The sequence below is a fragment of the Astatotilapia calliptera genome, chromosome 20, assembly GCF_964374335.1.
Source record: "Astatotilapia calliptera chromosome 20, fAstCal68.1, whole genome shotgun sequence".
NCBI classification, from domain to species: domain Eukaryota; kingdom Metazoa; phylum Chordata; class Actinopteri; order Cichliformes; family Cichlidae; genus Astatotilapia; species Astatotilapia calliptera.
This window is the reverse complement of record NC_137441.1, coordinates 2,294,028-2,318,305: the sequence shown is the minus strand read 5'-3', so window position 1 is coordinate 2,318,305 and position 24,278 is coordinate 2,294,028. Positions and strand designations below refer to the sequence as shown.

At 42.1% G+C, this 24,278-nt stretch overlaps 1 protein-coding gene across 1 annotated transcript; it reads left to right on the top strand.

Moving 5' to 3' along the window:
* Positions 1-6,664: 6,664 nt before the first annotated feature.
* LOC145423283 (secretory phospholipase A2 receptor-like) lies at positions 6,665-20,875 on the top strand. Its single transcript, XM_080295559.1, has 7 exons — positions 6,665-6,890; positions 11,655-16,896; positions 17,075-17,171; positions 17,400-17,584; positions 18,137-18,332; positions 18,478-18,807; positions 19,346-20,875. Exons 3-7 carry the CDS (start codon positions 17,138-17,140, stop codon positions 19,525-19,527), a joined length of 927 nt encoding a protein of 308 aa, XP_080151685.1. The 5' UTR covers positions 6,665-6,890; positions 11,655-16,896; positions 17,075-17,137; the 3' UTR covers positions 19,528-20,875.
* Positions 20,876-24,278: the final 3,403 nt, after the last annotated feature.

Below are 24,278 nucleotides of genomic sequence, written 5' to 3'. Positions count from 1 at the left end.
ACTGAGCACATGGGATGATCCATGTCTGAGGCAAATTAGGGTAATAGTTGTAGTTTACTGATTTGGGAAAACCTGCACATGACACTTGTCTTGCTGATGTTGAATGCTTTATTACTTTTATGATACAATTATTTACAAGTGTGAAGTTTGATTTCACTTCCAGATTTTGCTTTCCAGGCCACGATGGTGTGTATGCAGGCTCCTGGGAGAGCCAGGTGTTAAGCAAACTTAATATGCAAAACACGCTAACATCTTTTATTGCAGGGTTACGGAGCTACTCCAGCGGAGATGCCCTGATGTTGCCTGGGACATGATCTAGCTAACCTTTTTCTTTAGGACAGGGATCCAGGTTTGATGGGTTGACTCGTGGGAGTGTCCATGAGTCAAGAGGAGGGGTCCAGGATTAACATGAAATAATGTTTTCTATGATTAACCGTTTATTTACAGGTATTAAACCTATGCAAGTCGTACATCCGTGTTCAGATGAGGCTTTGATGGCCTATAAGTGAAGTTCACTGAACTAAAAAATGTGGTTTGATGATTGTTGACATGCTCTCCAAATGGAAGTTTTTCCTCCTAGCAAGGAAATACAGGTGCAGCAGTCAGAGTATTGCTGAAAGGGATCTCCTGAGAAATCTTAAGAGGCCCAGTGAGAAGCAAGAACCATTCCAGGCATAGCTGACAGCCCAGGCAGTGGTTGAGGTCAAAGGTCGAGCTGGTTGGGGCCCATCATGAGACCAGACTTTGGAGCCACAGCAAGGACCATGAAACTGCGTTGGAATGAGAGCTGTGCCAAAGGGGATTTCCAGAGACCAACAGAGGAGATTGTGGACAACAGACGGACACCTGAAGGATGAGGGGAGCGTGCCAAGCTCCATCGACAGCGCAGAGGGAGTTCGAGGATGGCAGTTTGCCATTGGATGAGATCAATGAGGAATGGGATAACTGCAAACACATTTGTTAAACTGTGTACTTTTTCAGTAATCTAGGGTGATTTGACATATGCTGAGTATAAAAAGGTTTGTATTGAAACTGTCAGACATGAGGTATTCATAACTGGGAACTTTTCTAGCATAATTGTCAAAAGGGGGAATGTTAGGTTTTGTATTGTTGATTGTCATTTATGCTTAGAAATATTTACTCATATATGCTTAGAAGTATATAATCATTTGTAGATTGAAAGAATGTCTCATCCTAGGAGGTCTGTAACAACTCTGTGTAGCATGAAGACGGGAGTGCGTTCACTCCTCTACAGAGTGTTCTGGCATAGATCACACACCTCCTAGGAGAGGTCGTATCTTCTCTTATTGATATATGGTATAGCAAACACACGTACATCTCTTTAAGTATAAGAGCCCTTTGTTCAGACGGACCCGCTAGACTCCTGGCACCAGCTTTGGAGAGTCTTCACAGGGTCACATCTTGACCTCACACACACACACACACACACAGGCAAGGTACTCTTTGTGTGTATGTAGACGTCATATGTTAATGAACCTATGCATATTCATGTAACCTCAATAAAAGAGCAGTGTTACGGGAAAATGGACGAGAGCAACTGGGGTCAAGCGAAGGAACGGCTGAAGAACTTTGCCTACTTCGTGTCTTGCTTTGTTGTGTAATTGTATTGTCGTCAACGTTCCAGCGAATAAGTTCAGGCTACAAACCTATCAACCACCACCTGTCTTTTTTTGCTCTGCCCTTTTCTTGGTTGCTGTTATAAACAAACAGATTATTTCAGGGTCTCTTTTCAAGAGACTAAAAGCAATAGAAATCTCTTAAGATTTCTCAGGAGATCCCTTTCAGCAATACTCTGACTGCTGCACCTGTATTTCCTTGCTAGGAGGAAAAACTTCCATTTGGAGATATTACCATTCTGTAGAATATTCTTATATTCCACTTTTACTTGTTCCCATGTTCTAGTGGGTCCTGTCGTGGCTCTAATGTGAAAGAGGATATAATATAATATAATATAATATAATGTAATATAATATAATATAATATAGTGTAATATAATAAATTTACCCTACCGCCTACTGGTGTTGGCCAGAGGGGCCGATGGCGCGATATGGCAGCCTCGCCTCTGTCAGTCTGCCCCAGGGCAGCTGTGGCTACAACCGTAGCTGCCTCCACCAGTGTGTGAATGTGGGAGTGAATGAATAGTGGTATTGTAAAGCGCTTTGGGTGCCTTTAAAAGTGCTATATAAATCCAATCCATTATTATTTCTATTATTAAATTACTTACGAGTTTAATTTGTCAGCAACTTCCTGCCAGCCCTCTCTCCTTGCTTCTGCAGCCTTTGCAGTGTTCCCTTGCGTTTTAATTAAACTCTGAAACTCCTGAAATCCCTCAATCAAGAGTTCTTCCTCTGCTGCAGAAAAATACTGAGCGCGCTCCTTCGACATTTTCGCCGACCAATCAAAGGGTTGCCGATCAATGTTTCTACTTTCGATGCGTAGCCCCTGTTAAGCCACCCAGTGATCTCACATTACTTCATCCAGCTGTACTAATCGTCAACAACAGGTGTGTTTGAAGAACTGGAATAGCGAGCTCAAAGTTAGCGCGATGATTTGATCTTGGATGTGTCATTTGATCTTGGATGTAGTAAGCGAGGTACGAAGAACGGACCCCTGAACTGGGATAACTAACAAAACAAACAAGAAAACATGAAACACAGGGCATGAAAAGCAGATGAACCAACAACAAGCACTGAGAGAAGTGTCCTGATTCGTATTTGAGGAAAGAGACATACGACTGAAGGTCCATTGTGCGTCAAAACAATGATTTTATTAAAACACATATATGTGGGAAGATGAGCTCTGCAAAACATCAGCCTTGATCTCCTCCGAACAATAAATGGGGTGTCATATATATAACATAGTTGATGACGAGTAATATGCATCAACGCAGATAAAAAACACATGCATGTTCCAGTAATTCTGCCAAGGACATATTCTAAAAAAAGAACAGTTCCTTCCTCTGTTCCTCCGCCACCCGCCAGATGCTTCCTGTTATATCACTTACTGCACTTCACTTATTTGTGAATGTGTATTCAGGCAGACTGTGTGTCTGTGTTTTAACCTTAGTGCATGACCTCCCTCTGCGTCATCTGTTACCAGGCAAACTTCAATACCACAGGGCACACAGGCCTTTATTCCATCTTTGGACAGCATGTATAATATGTGGTAAATTGTACTGTAAGCATGCGTGCAATCCTTTCAATAGCTGTACTTTGAGGAGCAAACCATTAATTAACTTGACAGACCTTCAACTCTTTAATTAGCACAAAAATGCAATATGTGCATAACATGATTACGGTTGGACCTGCAATGAAAGATTGTTATGTAATTATGCTCACACCTGAAATACAGACTTTAATGTAACATCAACAGTTTCAATAAATGCTCTAATGAAATGATAAATCATAAGTGATGCAACAGTAATAATAATGGTTATGAATAGTAACAGTAAAATAATATTCTCATCCCGACAGAAGACACACTTATATACACAAAGGGAAACAAAACACAGGAGGGAGACACAGCTGAACCTACAGACATGGACCTTCCAGTTGTGGGATAAAACAAATTATTTCACTGTTACTTGTTATCTGTATTATCATTGCATTAATTAACCTTGCATTAAGTCATTATTATTGCATTAGAACCACATAACAATCATTGCATTAAAGCATTTATTGGAGCTGTTGATATTACATTAAAGTCTGTATTTCAGGTGTTAGCATAATCACATAATAATCTTTCATTGCAGGAGCAACTGTAATCATTTTATACACATTGCATTTTGGTGCTTTTAACCCTTTAAAACCAATCAGAGCGGGCACGCTCCGTTTTGCGTAACTATTTTTAAATCCCAGTAGCACTGCAACCACGTAAGCTAGCACAATAATTTTTTTCCATATGAAACCGGAGGAGCTGTAATTACATCTCATGCCATCAGCTTGTCCTCGGTCACAGTTTCCTTCCACATATAGCTTTGCAAAAACTGCATAAAAAGCACTTGCAGCAACAAAAACATAATATTCCAGAAACACGCTTTGCCGATCAGCTGTTTGTAACACTTCCTATGTTGGAATAGACATCAGCATGAACTATCGCATGTCCACCATTACCTGCCCGAAAACCGGAAGTGATGTCATTTTTGCAGAAATGTAGTTTTTTACCATCAGGGCCTCATGAGCCTATACTGGTGTTTTTAAAAGTTATCTTTGACTTTATGACTTTCTGTGTCGTTTCTGGGATGCTTAGGACTCATAATGCACAGCTGGAAATAGTTTATTTTGATGCATATGCGGCTTTTTTGCAAATTTGCACTATAATATTTATTTTCGTTTTTCCTGCAGTGTATAATAATTGGTGTATTTCAAAAATAAAACTATGAAGTGGTGGGAAACTATTTTGTGCAACTTTTTTGTATTTACAGTTTTGAGGGATAAGCCTCTTAATTTTCTCTAACTAGAAATATATGTTAAAAAAAACGATTTTAAATTCTTTTGTAGTTTATTGCACTTTTTTGCAATTTATGTAATGACTATGCACTTAATGCAGACATATTATTAAAATTTAGGCTGTAATGGTTGTATTGATGTATAGCAACTTGAAATGCTCCCAAAAATGGCTCCACAGCAGGTAAAAATATAATATAAGCTCTGATGGACTTGGTTCTATGGTAGGTCTTAAAGGGTTAAAGAGTTGAAGCTCGGTCAGTTAATTGATGGTCAGAAGCTTCATCCGGCGCGATGTCCGGCCGATCTATTGAGCAAAGTGGCCTAGAGCTATGGAAGGATTGCATACATGCTTACAATACATATATCACATATAATCTAGAAACAGGCCTGAATAAAGGCCTGAGGGTATTCAGCAACCTGCTGCGTTTGAGTTTTCTTGGTAACAGATGACTTAGAATAAGTCAGGAAGTGTACTTCTGAAATGTCTTTGTTTCCTCTGTAAAGTGTGCATTTTTTGGTGGTTATTTTGAGGAGCTGTCTGGATGAGGCTATTTGAATAACCAGGTTATTCATTATTGTCTTTTGTTTGTTTATATTGGTATATGAGCTGGAAGCACCTGGCTTGGAGGCGAAGAAAATGTTCTTCTCAAACTGTGTCAAAAGTCGTTACCAGAACATTTGTGGTTTTGGAAGTTATGCATGTATTGTATCTGCTTTGACGCATGAGGGGGCGCCATCAATAATACCCTGATGCTATAAAAACAACTGCTTGTGTATTATTGGGTGGAGATCGACGCTGAGTGTGTGACCGTTCATCTACCCACACGGGATTTTGAATCCCTCCTGTATCCCTCCTCGATATTTGAACCCTTAACACAGTTTTGAGCCGGCCCATCTCATGATATTCGTGCTTGTGTGATTTCAGGGCTTTACCTTTTTCATGAAGTGGTATAAAAGTGTATATAAAATATCTGTGAATCTTATTACTTCTGTTCCATCCATGTTTTTCTAGATGGGGTGCAAGTAGGTTTCCTTTATGTCCTAATTAGCTAGGACGCCCTCATGCAAATGATTGACTGTAAGGAAAACTGATTTGACTTGTTTTGAATTGACTTCTGCACACACACATGCATCCATCGCCTCCTTGGAAGTAACTTGCATATTCATTTTGCATGAAGATGAAGATGAGAAGTCATGTCACAACAGTCGGACCAAAGGAGAAAGCAGGGAACATACAAGAATGGACAAAGCTCTGTTCATCATAGCGGCATCAGGCAAGTCTGAATTATTACGTTTCCATCATCATATTTAAGTGTGATCCTTGTGATGAAGATTATTACTGTAACTCTAAGGGACTTCAACTTTCATTGTTTTTCTTCACAGAAATGAAAAAGATGATGCATTAGTGCGTTATATTTACTCCTGACACAAATTTTCTGCCAACAGAATAGATTACACAGAAATGCATTGAAGCTAAACTCATTTATTTACTGTGTTTGCAGGCCTGTGTGCCGTCGCCTCAGATGTTAAACATCACTACCAGTTTGTTTATGAGCTGAAGAACTGGACTGAAGCGCTGAGTTACTGCAGAGACAAATACATAGACCTGGCTACTATAGAAGATTTGCTTTTATAAAAATAAAACTGAATTATTATGAACCATTTTTTTCTTAATTTGTATTAATCTTTATAAATAAAAATGGAAAAAATTAAAGAACTAAATTACAAAATATCACAAGATATGAAATGTTTTATACTGTATATATCAGTGCTTACTGATAATCTGACAGCCTAACTCATATATTTTATGTCTAATGAAACAAACCCGCTGGTGCTTTCAGAGAGCCTGGATCGGGCTGTATGATGACATCGTTGGCTGGCAGTGGTCAACGTCAGAAACCAGTGAGTTCAGAAACTGGTCACCTGAACAACCAGATAACCAATGGGTTATAGAATACTGCGTATTTATGCTTGATGGACCGTGGTTTTATGACCCTTGTACGAATGTGTTCAGATTCGTCTGCTCTGATAACAGAGGTGAGGATTTTCAACTTAACTAGAAGCTTAGAACAAAACAGGTCCTGTTCTGTGCTTTTATTGATGTTTCAACAACGGCCTAATTGTTTAGACTTACAAATGCATTTACAGTTGTACACAGCACTTAAGTATGGTCTGTTTTCAGGGTCGACTAGGACATTTGTCTACATTGACATTATAACGAGCTACTGCAGACTTCATTACACAGACCTGGCCAGTGTGAGGAACATGACAGAGAACCAGAAGATAGATGACCTGGTACCTCCAGGGATAAGGGTGTGGATCGGCCTTTTCAGAGAGTCCTGGAAGCAGCAAACTTTGAAGAAAATGCAAAATGGGAGGACTGGGCCTGTGGCTCACAGAAGGAGTTTGTTTGCAATGTTGGTAAGCATTACTACCTGAATCATTGGCTGCTATTGGTCACAATTTACAAACTACACCCTAATGTAAAAGGTTCTTGCTGTACATCCGCTGTTGTGGTGGCAGCTGCTCAATATGTGAAAGTAACTGTATGTGAGAAAACAGTCCTGTACAGTGAGCTCCTAGCTGCTGGCTTCACATTTTGTCACCCAGAAACCTCAAGTGGTCACACAGTTTATTCTGCCAGACCCACATTCAGTGTTGTGATGGAAGCTGCATCAATCGTTGTGTTCAGTGCTGTTGGCCTTTGTTTCATTTTAAGGTTTTTTTCCAAAATGACCTTTAACAAGAAAGCCTCGTTTCTGCTGTTTAATAGCAAAGAAATGTAAACGTTTTAAAATTATGTCAAATTGTGTCTCTAACAAAACCTCTGTAACTTTGGTTTTCTGTATTTTGTCCTCAGTTACTCTGACACAAAAGCAGCTGCTGTGATGCCTCTGATGAAGTCTCACAGTGTCAGCTTTGTTTTTATACACAGATTTAAAAATATGGATATGTACTGGTAAATGATCAGAATTATAATATTTCTGACTGAATCAAAACTGAATCTGAATCGAATCGATTATAGAAATCAGTGACGACACCCAGCACTATTTACTGTGTAGTCATTTTTCTAAAGAGACACGCTGTGTTCCACCTTATATTGTTGTTTATATTACACATCAGCAGAGGTTTGAAGTGAACACTGTAATATTATTGTGAATATTAGTATGACAGGATGGGTCATAACAAATGGGCCATTTCTGTTTTCTGGTTGTCGCTTATATATAAAATTAAAACAGCAAACAACACACCAGGAAGGTTAATCTGAGATTTTGGCACTCATAAGTGTTTTATTGCAAGTAAATTATGTATTTAAAATCTGAATATGAAAATGCAAGTGAAAGATAGAGCTCAAATTCAAATTCAAATTCAAATTTTTATTTGTCACGTACACAGTCATACACAGTACGATATGTAGTGAAATGCTTGGACAACTGCTCGTGACCTAAAGAAAACAAAAAAGGAAAAGGCTATGAATAAGATAGGAAATAAATATGAAAAATTAAAAAGGGTAAATTTAACTAGGAAGGAATAAAATATAAATTAAGGTTAACAATGAAATAACTGTACAACACACTGGGAAAGAATAAGATAAAATATATAAATTAAATTGAAAATAAAATAACTGTACAACAAAATACACAATATAGAACTATATAAGAATGTATGAACAAAATACACAAGAAGTAAAAATAAATATATACACAATAACAGCAGCAGTGATTTAAGTGATGAAGTGAAAACAATGTCCAGAAAGTCCAGTGTGTGTGTAAGAACCATATGTGTGGGTCAGTACTGTGTTGTGGTGTGATTGAGAGACCGTATCGCCTGCGGGAAGAAGCTCCTCCTCAGTCTCTCTGTGTTGGTCTTCAGGGAGCGGAATCGCTTTCCTGACCTCAACAGAGAGAACAGTCTGTTGTTGGGATGGCTGAGGTCCTTCACCATCTTCCTGGCCTTGGTCCAGCACCGCCTGCTGTAGATTGAGTGCAGGTCAGGGAGCTCGGAGCGGATGGTGCGCTCAGCTGACCGCACAACCCTCTGTAGAGCTCGTCTGTCCTGCATGGTGCTGTTCCCGAACCAGGTTAAGATGTTTCCCGTCAGGATGCTCTCTATGGTGCACGAGTAAAAGTTCCTGAGCACCTTGGAGGGCAGTTGGAAGTCTCTCAAGCGTCTGAGGTGGTAGAGACGCTGTCGGGCCTTTTTCACCACGGAGTTGATGTGACAGGACCATGACAGGTCCTGCGTGATGTGAACTCCGAGGTATTTGAAGCTGTCCACTCTCTCCACTGGGCACTCGTTGATGACAGGGGTCTGGTAGTTCCTCTCCTGCTTAGTGCTGAAGTCCACTATCAGCTCCTTTGTCTTACTGACGTTTAGAAGGAGGTTGTTCCTCTGGCACCAGTTCTCCAGATTCCTAATCTCCTTCAGGTAGGCCGTCTCGTTGTTATCAGAGATCAGGCCCACCACGACGGTGTCGTCAGCAAACTTGATGATGGTGGTGGAGCTGGTAGTGGCCACGCAGTCATATGTGTACAGAGAGTACAGCAGGGGGCTCAGAACACACCCCTGGGGGGCTCCAGTGCTGAGAGTGGTGGAGGCTGAGACATGTCCGCCCATCCTTACTGCCCGTCGTCTGCCAGTTAGGAAGTTGGAGATCCACTGACACATAGATGAGCTGAGTCCCAGATGCTCCAGCTTGGTGGTGAGTGTGGAGGGAATTATGGTGTTAAATGCAGAGCTGTAGTCTATGAAGAGCATTTTAACATAATTCCCCCTTCTAGTGTCCAAGTGAGTGAGTGATGTGTGGAGGAGATGAGAGATGGCATCGTCTGTGGAACGATTTGGACGGTAAGCGAACTGTAGTGGGTCCAGTGTGTCTGGTAGTGAAGAAATGATGAAGTCTCTGACCAGGCGTTCAAAGCACTTCATCACTACTGAGGTGAGGGCTACAGGGCGATAGTCATTGAGAGAAGCAGGGTGGGGTTTCTTCGGGACAGGAACAATGATGGACTCTTTGAAGCATGTGGGGATCACCGACTGAGATAAAGAGATGTTGAATATCTCAGTGAACACAGGAACTAGCTGGTATGCGCAGTCTCTTAGGATACGACCTGGGATGCCGTCTGGTCCTGCTGCTTTCCTGGTGTTCACTCTCTTGAAGGCTCTCCTTACTTCATGCTCGGAGATGACGAGCACGTTTCCGGTGCTGGCAGTATCTTCCTGTCTGCAGCCGTTAGCGCCGCTAGCATTAGCATCGTTGGAGTCCTTAGCTGCAGCCTCGAAGTGAGCATAGAAAGTGTTCAGCTCGTCTGCCAGAGTCACGGCCGCGCTCGTCATACCGGTTGTTGGTGCTTTATAGTCCGTTATTGTCCTTAGTCCCCGCCACAGGCTCCTACAAAGACTGTTCTTTTTAAGGAAAATGAGATCTTTTAATGTCTCATCTGAGATGTTGTCTTTGTTTTATAGAAGTTTTATCGAATCTGTGATGTCTTTTTGTATCGCTGCCTGGTTTGGTAACCTGACGGTGAAGAATAAGAATCGGTTGGGACTTCTGGTAAAAACCGCTAGCAAAATTTCAGGGCGCTGGCAAGATGGACTTTTGGCCATTTACAATAGAAACGTGCTTAGAAAGGCTCATTCTATTATTAATTGTGTGAACCATCCACTTCACAGTGAGTTTGAGTTGTTGCCTTCCGGCCGCCGTTTTAGAGTACCTCCGAGGAGGACTAAAAGACTCCAGGTCTCTTTTATCCCTACTGCGTCTTGTCTCCTTAATGGCAAATAATTGTCCTTGAATTTTCTATCATTATTATTGTTATTATTGTTTTATAGTATTGTTCTGTTGTTCTTATCCTCCTGCTGCTAAACTAATTTCCCCTTGTGGGACAATAAAGAAAAATTGAATTGAAATTGAATTGAATAGAGTCACTCTGTTGGAGTTGTGACTCTAGTTTCCTCCCGTAGCGCTGCTTCGCCTCTTTTACCGCCCTCCGCACGTTATATGACGCGGCTTTGTACGGGTCCATGTCCCCCGTCGTGAGTCCCGTGTTGTAGGCAGCGGTGCGGGATCTCAGAGCGTCGCGGATGGTTTTATCCACCCACGGCTTCTGGTTGGGAAACATTGTGATAGTCTTTGTCTCCACGGTATCGTCCGCTAGTTTCCCGATGAATCCCACAACCGCTTCCGTAAACACGTTGACGTCATCATCGGAGCTGTTTCTGAACATGGCCCAGTCTGCGTCATCGAGTGCGTCCTGTAACGCGGCCACTGATTGATCCGTCCAGCGCGCGACCTTCCTCTGAACCGGAACTTCCTGTTTCAGCCTTTGTTTGTATTTTGGCATGAGGAAGATGGCGGCGTGATCAGATTTGCCAAACGGAGGGCGGGATTGTGCCTTGTAGCCGTCCTTGACCGTAGTGTAGCAGTGGTCCAGTGTCCTTTCACCTCTGGTGGGGCAGGTGATGTGTTGATAAAAGTTCGGCGCTGCGCGTTTGAGGTTGGCGCTATTACAGTCCCCCGTCACAATAAGCGCAGCGTCCCGGTGTTGTGTCTGGTGCTGTGTGAGTGCCTCATGCAGCTCGCATAAGGCGGTGACCGTGTCCGCTTGTGGTGGAATATAAACGGCACTTACAATGACCGATGTAAATTCCTGAGGTAGATAAAAAGGACGACACATGATGGACAGTAGTTCCAGATTTGGTGTGCAGGAGCGTGTGAGAGGAACAACGTTCGCACTGTTGCACCAGTTGTTGTTCACCATTAAAAACACGCCGCCTCCCCTTGACTTCCCCGAGTCCCGTGTCCTGTCCATGCGGTGAACCGAGAAGAACTCGGCCGGCTGGATGGCGTGGTCCGGCACCGCTGGGTTCAGCCATGTCTCGGTGAAGCAGAGGAGATTGCAGTCCCGAATGTCTCTCTGGAACTTTATGCTGGCCCTGAGGTCGTCAAGCTTGTTCTCCAGTGACTGGACATTGGCGAGCAGGATGCTAGGCACAGGTGTGCGGTGTGCACGAGCTCTCAGCCTGTTCCTGACGCCGGCTCGCTTCCCTCTAGGCCGCCGCTTCCCTTTGTTCTCCCTCAAGATCTCACTCGGCCAGCTCGGATCCGGAGTTAAAAACTTCGAATTGTGAGTACATTGTATACCAGCTGATGAAGGATGTAACAATTTGTTCTTATTTTAAAAGCACCTGTTTACAAGGAAGTGGTGAAAGTGAACCTGATAAACTCCGGTCTGGATCTGACCCACCCTGATGTGATGGAAGCCACGCTGAACCAGGCAAGTCATGTTTATTTATTAATATACATGAGAGAGAGATTATACATGCACACATACATCTGTGTATGTGTGCATGTATTTAAAAATTGAAGCTCTCACTGAATTGCAGCTTTATCACAACACTGAATGTGGACCTAACAATCTGGCTGGATTCAGTTGCACGACTGTGTGAACAACTTAAGACTCTCACTACTTCTGGGTCTGTCCTCGTGATGTGTCACTGAAACTGCCAGTCGACTGTATCTGCTTCACAACAATATAGAAACAAGAATTTTTCTCAAATCAAACTTAAAGCAGCGTATTACTTCTACTTGATCACTAAACAAGTGCTTTATTACAGCATATGAATACATTTTTCTTCAATATTCAAAACACTGACTATTAGAGATGATTTCATCTGTGTATTAAAGTTGTCTACACAAAATGTTTTGTCATGCTTGTTTGCACAAACACCTCCTTCAGCTCATGTACCTTAGGCTGAGTCAGGTAAATTTAAATATCTTCTCTTAAAAATAGATTCTGAAGAATTTAGTGTATATTATTGTCTGAGTGTTACGGCCCTAGCAGGGCCTCCTCCTGAAGGTGCCTGTGTGGGCGTGTCCCACCACCTCTTCTGCCTGAGGTGCCACCTTTCCCTGTAACACAGCTGACTCACATCAGTAATTAAAAGTATTTAAGCCCAGGGAAAGGTGAGCTCTGGGCCAGAGTGCCATTTTGTGTGGTGTTTGCAGCTAGTGAGCTGTGTGTGTTTTGTGGTGTTTGCAGCTAGTGAGCTGTGTGTGTTTTGTGGTGTTTGCAGCTAGTGAGCTGTGTGTGTTTTGTGGTGTTTGCATCTAGTGAGCTGTCTGTGTTTTGTGGTGATTGCAGCTAGTGAGCTGCGCTTTCCTTTTGACTTTGCTTTATTGACCAACGCCTGAGTTTTGTTTGTTTTTCTTAAATGGTGATAGCGGCTTGTCCGTCTCTCTTAGTTGAGCTACTTCAATAAAACTCTTTAATTTAACCCTTTTGCCTCCTTGACTCCTTTTTCTGACCTGGACACCTTTTGTTACTTCCCCCTCACCGCCTAGACCCCTCGGGGGAATGTAACAAGTGGGGGCTCGTCCGGGATCGTTGAAAAGGGAGTTTTGAGTTGGAATTGGTTTTTGATTATCTGGCTGTTTTTTACCTTTGGAGATTCAACTTCCCAGTTTAGTTAGGTGAGTGTCCAGCTGAGCTTTGTTTTAAGTTCTTCCTTCGGGCACTCTTTTTTTTGTTTTGCCTTTTTTATTTTCGGAGTAATCCTGGGCGGGGATTAGTTCCCTGTTGGGGGTAGGCAATTCAGGGCTCCAGTCGCTGAAGTTTCGCCTTTCAAGTTGCCTCGAGCCCGGCACGCTCCAGAAGATAAAGTTTGTTGTGCTTAGGAACTGGGTAAGTTGTGTTTGTTTATTGTGTAAACTGTAAGAGGTAAGTTGGTCATTTAAACTAAGTTGTGTAGTTTTGGAGTGAGTTGGCAGAGAGGTGTGGTTGTGTCTTAATTAGGGTGTGTTTTCTAACCCTTCTCCGGCCCCTAAAATGGCTGATGCAGCCATAAGTGCACAGGTGCCTAGAAGCTCGTTTGTAAGTAATAACATCCACCTGGTTCCCGTTTTCTGTGAATCCAGTGTTGAGAGCTTCTTCAGTGTATTTGAAAGCATAGCAACTGCATTACAGTGGCCTGAAGACGTGTGGGGGGTGATGTTGCTGTGTAAATTCACAGGTAAGGCTCAGGAAGCTTGCTTTGGTCTGTCTAGGCAAGACAGCCTAGTTTATGAAAAGATTAAAAGTGCCGTCCTCCAAGCCTATGAACTTGTGCCTGAGGCCTATAGGCAGAACTTTCGAGGTTTGGAGTTGGCACAGGGTCAGTCCTACCTTGACTTTGCTCGGGAGAAGGCAAAGCTTTTTGGTAGGTGGTGCTCTGCAAGCCAGGTTAACAGTTTGGGGTCGTTACGTGAGCTCAAGCTTGTGGAGGATTTTAAAAACTCTGTTCCTGAGTCTATTTCGTGTTATTTAAGTGAGCAAAGGGTTTCCACTCTACAGCAGGCTGCCATACTGGCGGATGGGTTTACCCTAACTCATAAAACAAACGCGGTGGAATGTGACATCCCTTCTCACGGTAACACATCTTGGAGAGCTAGGAGGGAGCCAGCTAACAAGGCTGAAAAAGTTGTGGTTTCGAGACCCAAAACAAAACTGTGTTTCTTCTGCCACAAGCCTGGCCATGTGGTTGCTGATTGTGTGAAACTGGCACTTAAGCGGAAAGCGTATCGAAAGGGAAGAAGGCCTGATTTGAAAACAGTCACTCATGGTTCTCAAACTAACAAGGTTGTCAGGCCCAGCAAAGGACCACACTTGGGGCATAGTTGTTTAAGGGGCTCCTGTGGTCAGTGTAAGGGATCAATTAACCCTGAGCGGCCGCTGGTTGACAATTTCCCAGGTCCCAGGTTAAGTATTTGTGTGTGTCAGATCCAACAGAAGCTGAAGGAGCAGGGAGTACAGGGAGACGTCAAACTGAGCTGGAGGAAGCAGTCAGATGGATCGGTCTTCCACAAGGACGAGGAAACGAAGAAGAAGAGCATCGTGTGAAAATAGTTCAAGAAATGTTGCTTTCGCCTTTGACCTTTCAAGTGCTATTGTGCCATATTATCATATTATTCTATGCTTTGTGTGAATATCATCATCCAAACAAAACAAAAATCTAATTATGATGTCTTTGCATAGTTTTACATAGTTTTATTCTTACCTGTTAACATTTAAAACACAAGACGTTTGCTGGGTATTTGGTGACAGTTCACTGTAATTTTAATACATGCGGTTTTTTGCTTGCCTTGATCATGATGTATTTTAGTCTATTGAAACCATTTCAAAGGGTGCAGTAGCTGGCATGTGACACATGGGGGCCCTACGCTGAAATGTAGGTCTTTTCTGAATATTACATTTGCACACGTGTGATGAAGAACTCAATATCTTTTTTTTCCCCTTTTTTTTCCCTTTTTTTTTGCCTGTCCCGTTTGGCTCTTTCGCATCAGAATTATTGTCTAAAGGTGAAGAAAGATGCCCAACGGATTTACTTTACCAAATTGACCATCCCAGCCTTGCCGTAATGGTCCATTTGATTCACCCTTTATTGTTTATTTTATTTTCACTTGCTGAATACGGGACAGACTTGACTGGGGGAAGGTGCGTACACCTGTGAGCATGGACGCGCTTGTTTTTTTAAAAGGTTCCTTCATGTAATGATCTGCTAGAGGGTGTGGGGGGGCCACAGCCCCGTCCTCCAGGGCATGAAGCAGGTATGCAGGAGATCAAAACTCCAGACATCCAGAGGCCCCCAGAACACAAGAGACCAAGGAAGACCAACAGAGGGGCAGCCGCGCCACTGTCCCGGAAAGAGCTGAGGAGAGTCCCAGATGAGGGCTCACTCAGCAGCAGCGGAGCAGAAGCCAGGGGGGGTTGCAGTGACGTGCCCGTGAGCCCTGCCAGCAGCCAGCCGTGCCTGAGTGACCGAGCCCCAGGCCGAGAGGCCGGGGGCACCCCACCCCCGAAGTGGCCCGAGCGAGCCCCAGGCTCCAGGCCCCGATAAGCGGCCGCCAAGGAGTGAGCCGGTGTGTACCTGGACGCCCACCCCCGGACACAAAGAAACACCAACGCACCAACGTCTGAGGGCGTCTGCCACCGGCAGGGGAAGTGGTACTCTAATTTTCGTTTTTCCTGCAGTGTATAATAATTGGTGTATTTCAAAAGTAAAACTATGAAGTGGTGGGAAACTATTTTGTGCAACTTTTTTGTATTTACAGTTTTGAGGGATAAGCCTCTTAAATTTCTCTAACTAGAAATATATGTTAAAAAAAAACGATTTATTTATTTATTTATTTATCTATGCACTTAATGCAGACATATTATTAAAATTTAGGCTGTAATGGTTGTATTGATGTATAGCAACTTGAAATGCTCCCAAACATGGCTCCACAGCAGGTAAAAATATAATATAAGCTCTGATGGACTTGGTTCTATGGTAGGTCTTAAAGGGTTAAAGAGTTGAAGCTCGGTCAGTTAATTGATGGTCAGAAGCTTCATCCGGCGCGATGTCCGGCCGATCTATTGAGCAAAGTGGCCTAGAGCTATGGAAGGATTGCATACATGCTTACAATACATATATCACATATAATCTAGAAACTGGCCTGAATAAAGGCCTGAGGGTATTCAGCAACCTGCTGCGTTTGAGTTTGCTTGGTAACAGATGACTCAGAATAAGTCAGGAAGTGTACTTCTGAAATGTCTTTGTTTTCTCTGTAAAGTGTGCATTTCTTGGTGGTTATTTTGAGGAGCTGTCTGGATGAGGCTATTTGAATAACCAGGTTATTCATTATTGTCTTTTATTTGTTTATATTGGTATATGAGCTGGAAGCACCTGGCTTGGAGGTGAAGAAAATGTTCTTCTCAAACTGTGTCAAAAGTCGTTACCAGAACATTTGTGGTTTTGGAAGTTATGCATGTATTGTATCTGCTTTGACGCATGAGGGGGCGCCATCAATAATACCCTGATGCTATAAAAACAACTGCTTGTGTATTATTGGGTGGAGATCGACGCTGAGTGTGTGACCGTTCATCTCCCCACACGGGATTTTGAATCCCTCCTGTATCCCTCCTCGATATTTGAACCCTTAACACAGTTTTGAGCCGGCCCATCTCATGATATTCGTGCTTGTGTGATTTGAGGGCTTTACCTTTTTCATGAAGTGGTATAAAAGTGTATATAAAATATCTGTGAATCTTATTACTTCTGTTCCATCCATGTTTTTCTAGATGGGGTGTAAGTAGGTTTCCTTTAAAATGGTAAAAAATGGTAAATGGCCTGTATTTGTATAGCACTTTACTAGTCCCTAAGGACCCCAAAGCGCTTTACATATCCAGTCATCCACCCATTCACACACACATTCACACACTGGTGATGGCAGCTACATTGTAGCCACAGCCACCCTGGGGCGCACTGACAGAGGCAAGGCTGCCGGACACTGGCGCCACCGGGCCCTCTGACCACCACCAGTAGGCAACGGGTGAAGTGTCTTGCCCAAGGACACAACGACCAAGACTGTCCGAGCCGGGGCTCGAACCAGCAACCTTCCGATTACAAGGTGAACTCCCAACTCTTGAGCCACGATCGCCCCCTTTATGTCCTAATTAGCTAGGACGCCCTCATGCAAATGATTGACTTTAAGGAAAACTGATTTGACTTGTTTTGAATTGACTTCTGCACACACACATGCATCCATCGCGTCCTTGGAAGTAACTTGCATATTCCTTTTGCATGAGGATGAAGATGAGAAGTCATGTCACAACAGTCGGACCAAAGGAGAAAGCAGGGAACATACAAGAATGGAAAAAGCTCTGTTCATCATAGCGGCATCAGGCAAGTCTGAATTATTACGTTTCCATCATCATATTTAAGTGTGATCCTTGTGATGAAGATTATTACTGTAACTCTAAGGGACTTCAACTTTCATTGTTTTTCTTCACAGAAATGAAAAAGATGATGCATTAGTGCGTTATATTTACTCCTGACACAAATTTTCTGCCAACAGAATAGATTACACAGAAATGCATTGAAGCTAAACTCATTTATTTACTGTGTTTGCAGGCCTGTGTGCCATCGCCTCCAAACATCACTACCAGTTTGTTTATGAACAGAAGAACTGGACTGAAGCGCTGAGTTACTGCAGAGACAAATACATAGACCTGGCTACTATAGACGACATGCAGGATGTGCAGATGCTGACCAGCACAGTAGATTTAAGCAAAATGACCACCATGACAAACGGCAATGTAAATTATTTTTCTGGCTTTTTTTGTGACAGTAGGACTTTAGGTTTTTGCACATTATTTAAATTTTATGGTACTGAACTATATTTAAACTATATTTTCTTGAAAGATCACTTTTCTTTTCTCACTGTTGCCAAGTGCTCACATGGGGTGATCTGATCGTTGACTTTACAGTATAATAAAGCAGATTGAGGCAACAGTTGTTGTGATTTGCTTTTATAAAAATAAAACTGAATTATTATGAACCATTTTGAATTGAATTGAATAAGGTTAGCGTTAGGATCTTGTGAACTTACAAATATTTGAATATAATTTTTGTCAAGTGGAAAATGTTTTTGACAGAAAAATTGTGATGCAAAAATCTACAAATTAATTGAGATTTTCTTAATTTGTATTAATCTTTATAAATAAAAATGGAAAAAATTAAAGAACTAAATTACAAAATATCACAAGATGTGAAATGTTTTATACTGTATATATCAGTGCTTACTGATAATCTGACAGCCTAACTCATATATTTTATGTCTAATGAAACAAACCCACTGGTGCTTTCAGAGAGCCTGGATCGGGCTGTATGATGACATCGTTGGCTGGCAGTGGTCAACGTCAGAAACCAGTGAGTTCAGAAACTGGTCACCTGGACAACCAGATAACCAATGGGTTATAGAATACTGCGTATTTATGCTTGATGGACCGTGGTTTTATGACCCTTGTACGAATGTGTTCAGATTCGTCTGCTCTAATAACACAGGTGAGGATTTTCAACTTAACTAGAAGCTTAGAACAAAACAGGTCCTGTTCTGTGCTTTTATTGATGTTTCAACAACGGCCTAATTGTTTAGACTTACAAATGCATTTACAGTTGTACACAGCACTTGAGTATGGTCTGTTTTCAGGGTCGACTAGGACATTTGTCTTCATTGACATTATAGCGTCATGGGCGAACGCCCAGAGCTACTGCAGACTTCATTACACCGACCTGGCCAGTGTGAGGAACATGACAGAGAACCAGGAGATAGATGACCTGGTACCTCCAGGGATAAGGGTGTGGATCGGCCTTTTCACAGAGTCCTGGAAGTGGATGGATGGAAGTAACTCCTCATTTACATATTGGCAAACAAATGAACCCAATGGACCAGAGCCTTGCGTGGCAGCAAACTTTGAACAAAATGCAAACTGGGAGGACTGGGCCTGTGGCTCACAGAAGGAGTTTGTTTGCAATGTTGGTAAGCATTACTACCTGAATCATTGGCTGCTATTGGTCACAATTTACAAACTACACCCTAATGTAAAAGGTTCTTGCTGTACATCCGCTGTTGTGGTGGCAGCTGCTCAATATGTGAAAGTAACTGTATGTGAGAAAACAGTCCTGTACAGTGAGCTCCTAGCTGCTGGCTTCACATTTTGTCACCCAGAAACCTCAAGTGGTCACACAGTTTATTCTGCCAGACCCACATTCAGTGTTGTGATGGAAGCTGCATCAACCGTTGTGTTCAGTTCAGAGGTTTGAAGTGAACACTGTAAAATTATTGTGAATATTAGTATGACAGGATGGGTCATAACAAATGGGCCATTTCTGTTTTCTGGTTGTCGCTTATATATAAAATTAAAACAGCAAACAACACACCAGGAAGGTTAATCTGAGATTTTGGCACTCATAAGTTTTTTATTGCAAGTAAATTATGCATTTAAAAGCAGAATATGAAAATGCAAGTGAAAGATAGAGCTGATGAAGGATGTAACAATTTGTTCTTATTTTAAAAGCACCTGTTTACAAGGAAGTGGTGAAAGTGAACCTGATAAACTCCGGTCTGGATCTGACCCACCCTGATGTGATGGTAGCCACGCTGAACCAGGCAAGTCATGTTTATTTATTAATATACATGAGAGAGAGATTATACATGCACACATACATCTGTGTATGTGTGCATGTATTTAAAAATTGAAGCTCTCACTGAATTGCAGCTTTATCACAACACTGAATGTGGACCTAACAATCTGGCTGGATTCAGTTGCACGACTGTGTGAACAACTTAAGACTCTCACTACTTCTGGGTCTGTCCTCGTGATGTGTCACTGAAACTGCCAGTCGACTGTATCTGCTTCACAACAATATAGAAACAAGAATTTTTCTCAAATCAAACTTAAAGCAGCGTATTACTTCTACTTGATCACTAAACAAGTGCTTTATTACAGCATATAAATACATTTTTCTTCAATATTCAAAACACTGACTATTAGAGATGATTTCATCTGTGTATTAAAGTTGTCTACACAAAATGTTTTGTCATGCTTGTTTGCACAAACACCTCCTTCAGCTCATGTACCTTAGGCTGAGTCAGGTAAATTTAAATATCTTCTCTTAAAAATAGATTCTGAAGAATTTAGTGTATATTATTGTCTGAGTAATGTTAAGTATTTGTGTGTGTCAGATCCAACAGAAGCTGAAGGAGCAGGGAGTACAGGGAGACGTCAAACTGAGCTGGAGGAAGCACTCAGATGGATCGGTCTTCCACAAGGACGAGGAAACGAAGAAGAAGAGCATCGTGTGAAAATAGTTCAAGAATTGTTGCTTTCGCCTTTGACCTTTCAAGTGCTATTGTGCCATATTATCATATTATTCTATGCTTTGTGTGAATATCATCATCCAAACAAAACAAAAATCTAATTATGATGTCTTTGCATAGTTTTACATAGTTTTATTCTTACCTGTTAACATTTAAAACACAAGACGTTTGCTGGGTATTTGGTGACAGTTCACTGTAATTTTAATACATGCGGTTTTTCGCTGTTGCACTTGTTAGACTATAATATTATTTTATGCCATGTTATACCCCTAATTAAAGATTGTGAATTATTATGTAGTTTTAGTTTGCATTATTCTCCTGAATTAGAAGAAGCTGATAACTATTGCATCTGTTAAACTGATTTGCATTACATTAGACTGCTGATTTATTGTGGATGAATGATATTGTTTTATGATGCATTATACTGCTGAGTTATAAGAAATACTGTTCGCAGAAAGTCATCGCCTTATTTGTCTGATTAGAAGAAAACAGAATATGCTGGAGTTTTCTGCCCCATCTCAGCAGGAGCAGATAAACGGGGAGCCAAGGTCGTAGCTTAGGCGCCGTGTGAGAGAAAGCATGTGAATGTTTAGGCTTTTATGATAAGGTGGGGGCACCAGAGGCTATAAGAGTTTGATCAATGCTCCACCATTTTGAGATCTGAGGCTGTCTGCATACAGTGTCCATCTCCCACGCGTGTGACTATTAAAATCATCGTTTGACTTAACCCGGCCGGACCAGTGTTGTTATTGTGGTTTTTTTCTCTTGTCTCCATCCCCAATTTTGAAATCGTAACACACTTTACAGACAGCCACTGAGTGTTTGATGCAGTAGAAGCAGAATTAGAAGCTGATTGAGGCTGTAAAGATGGCGCATTCTTCACAAAAGCAGGTCAGCCCCACGCACGGGGCGAACTTGCTAACGGAGATTTGCACATTGGTGCGGTTATGGCGTTAGCGTCATTTTAACTAGATTAAAGCTGACAGCACGAATATTATGAGATGGGCCGGCTCATCATTATCCTGATTTGCATTTGTTTGTCTCACTCAGTCCAAAAATTACATCAATAGGGAGACGTGGATGTCTACCAAAGAGTAAATAAAAGGGCGAGTATCCTGTCACTAGTTGTGCAATTATCGGCATGCACAACTTTGTTTACATAGTCACTCCAGTTTTCTTTCTTTTCCTCATCCAGGGTCCGCAGCATTCACAGCACGGTGCGATTAAACCTTTCCACTGGGTTTCCCTGTGGATGGTAGGGTGTAGTCTTTGAATTAGCTATTCCTCTGTACTTCTGCAGCTGTTTGAATAAATGGTTTTCATATTCTCAAAAATCAAATCAAATCACTTTTTCTCTGCCTTGATCATGATGCAATTTACCAGGAAAACCAAATTTCAAGGAAAAGTCATTAAAAATTTTATCTGCTGCTGTTTTGCCAGATTTGTTGCGTGTAGAGTAGACTTGAGCAAACTTGGTGAAGTTGTCCTGTAACACTAAAATATACTCATACCCTCCCCTGCTCTTTTCGAGATGGACATAGTCTATTGAAACCATTTCAAGGGGTGCAGTAGCCGGCATGTGACACATGGAGGCGCTACGCTGAACTGTAGGTTTTTTCTGAATATTACATTTGCACACGTGTGATGAAAAACTCAATATCTTTGTACATATTCAGCCAATAAAACCTACTCCTTGCCAAATTCATCACACGGTCCACCTCCAAGTGACCCATTTCGCAGTGAAGGTGTTTGTACACCAGTTCTTTGTTCGATTCTGGAATCACAATCTGAGTATAAGTCACAATCTTTCGTATCAGCAACCCATCATCTGAAATAAACAGCTTTTTCCACTCATGTAGTAGCTGTTTTACTTTAGGATTTTTGGTCGCTGATGTTTTGTCAAAGCTTGCACCTGTGCTCTTTAAGTTGAGAACATAAGCTACGGCAGAGTCCTGCTTTTGAGCTTGTAATAGCTCCTGTGTTGTGATTCTCACATCTGGCTGAGTTTCTCTAAGTATTTTATTTACTTCTGGATTGCACGTTATAGCTGATATCCAATCCAGTTGTTGTTCTTCCTGTGTTTCAATGGCATTCAGTACTGCGCTTAACACTTCAGGCGAACACAGCTCAGTACATTCTGACATGTATGAGTTCATACTAGAAGGTGTTCTGGACAAAAAGTCTGCATCCACGTTACTTTTTCCAGGTCTGTATTTCAGTGTTATGTTAAAATCAGCCAGCTCGGAAACCCATCTGTGTCCTGTCGCATTCAGTTTACCTGTGCCTAAAACATAGGTTAAAGCAGGGGTGGGCAATCTCAGTCCACGAGGGCCGGTGTCCCTGCGGGTTTTAGATCTCACCTTGGGTCAACACACCTGAATCACATGATTAGTTCGTTACCAGGCCTCTGGAGAACTTCAGGACATGTTGAGCTAATTTAGCCATTTAAATCAGCTGTGTTGGTTCGAGGACACATCTAAAACCTGCAGGGACACCGGCCCTCGTGGACTGAGATTGCCCACCCCTGGGTTAAAGGGTTGTTGTCACTGTATACTGTCACTGAGGAAACATATAACAAATAGTCTCTAAAGCGCTCAGTCGCCGCCCATTTTAGTGCCAAAAACTCCAGTTTCCCTGAGTGCCACCTGTAGTTCTTCTCAGCTTGTGTTAATGTTCTTGATCCATATCCAATTACTCTTAATTTACTGTCCTGCCTCTGGTACAAAACTGCACCAGGGCCTTCTTCTGATGCATCGATGTGCAGAATGAAGGGTTCCTCAAACTTGAGATAAGCCATCACGGGTGGATTAGTCAAAACATCCACCAAATAGTCTAGTGCTTTTTGGGTGGCTGTCACTCCATATGATTTTTTTGGGTGGGTGCAGCATGCCCCGCCTTGGCTGACCGCGCTGGTGTTTGGGTGTGGTCAACTGAGAGTAAATCATATAGTCACATTGCATGTCTTGAAAAATCTTGTGCATAGCTTCGGTAGTATCCTAAAAGCTTTCTCAGCTCTTTAATGTTTGTCGGTGGGTTGTCCTTCAAAGCTCATCCTGCTTGTACCTCTTTTTCATCCATTTTGTAACCGTCCTCATTTTTAAACAAGTCACATTTATCAGGTCTTAGTTTTACGCCCCAAGCCTGCTGACGTTTGAGAACTGATCTCAAATCTTCAATATGCTGCTCAAATGTTTGACTGTACACTAAAACATCATCTAAATATGGAGTGCATATTTTGTCCCTCAAGCCTTCTAAACTTTCCTCCATACTACATTGGAAAGCTGAAGGCGCATTGGTGAGTCCAAATGGAATTCTATTCCATTCATACAGCCCCCAGGGTGTTGTGAAGGTGGTATATATTTTCAAGTCTTCGCTGATTTCACCTTGATAGTACGCTTTGCCTTGGTCAAGCACACTAAACCACGTATTACCGCCAAGTCCATCAAGGATTTCCTGTATTCGTGGAATAGGGTGTCTGTCTGGAATGGTCTTTTTATTGAGGCCCCTATAATCGACACACAGTCTCAGGCCTCCATCCCGCCTCCTCACACACACTATTGGAGAGGCATATGGTGAGGTTGATTTGCGGATGTTACAGGAAAAATTATTCTGTGTTTCTTTACCTTCTTTTAAATGTACAAAGATGCCCTTTGTCTATGGTTAGATTAGTTTAGAATTATCCTTTTAGACTTTCTCAGCAAAGACACTGTTTTGGGACATATTGTTTTAGATTGTTTTATCTCTCACAGCTTTCTCACAGCTCTCTGCTGACGAGACTAGCGCCACATATGGAGTTGTTTATTTTATCTGTTTTGTATTTTCTTATCCTGTTCTCACTGTCTTTCCTATAAAAAAGTGCCAAGCCTCTGTTCACGTTGTGAGTTGTTCGCAGCTCACCCGTGTACACGTTTGATAAAGAAAGTAACTTTGTCTCATTGTGTCTTTATTTCTCCTGGGTCTTTAACAGAGTTTTCCCCCAACATTTCTTGGTCCTTCGGAGCCGGATCGCCTCCATCGTGTCCCATCTCCGTGACCAGTCCACGTTGTTCGCCTGTCGACAGCTCACACACCAGGTGTGTGATAAAAGACCAAGAGCGTTAAAATTCGGGTCTTGGCCAACGTCTTAGAAA

Coding starts and splice junctions, on each gene's coding strand:
- LOC145423283 (XM_080295559.1), top strand. CDS start 17,138: ATGGAAAAAGCTCTGTTCATCATAGCGGCATCAG. Junction 17,172..17,399: donor GTTCATCATAGCGGCATCAG/GCAAGTCTGAAT, acceptor CTGTGTTTGCAG/GCCTGTGTGCCATCGCCTCC. Junction 18,333..18,477: donor CGTCTGCTCTAATAACACAG/GTGAGGATTTTC, acceptor GTCTGTTTTCAG/GGTCGACTAGGACATTTGTC.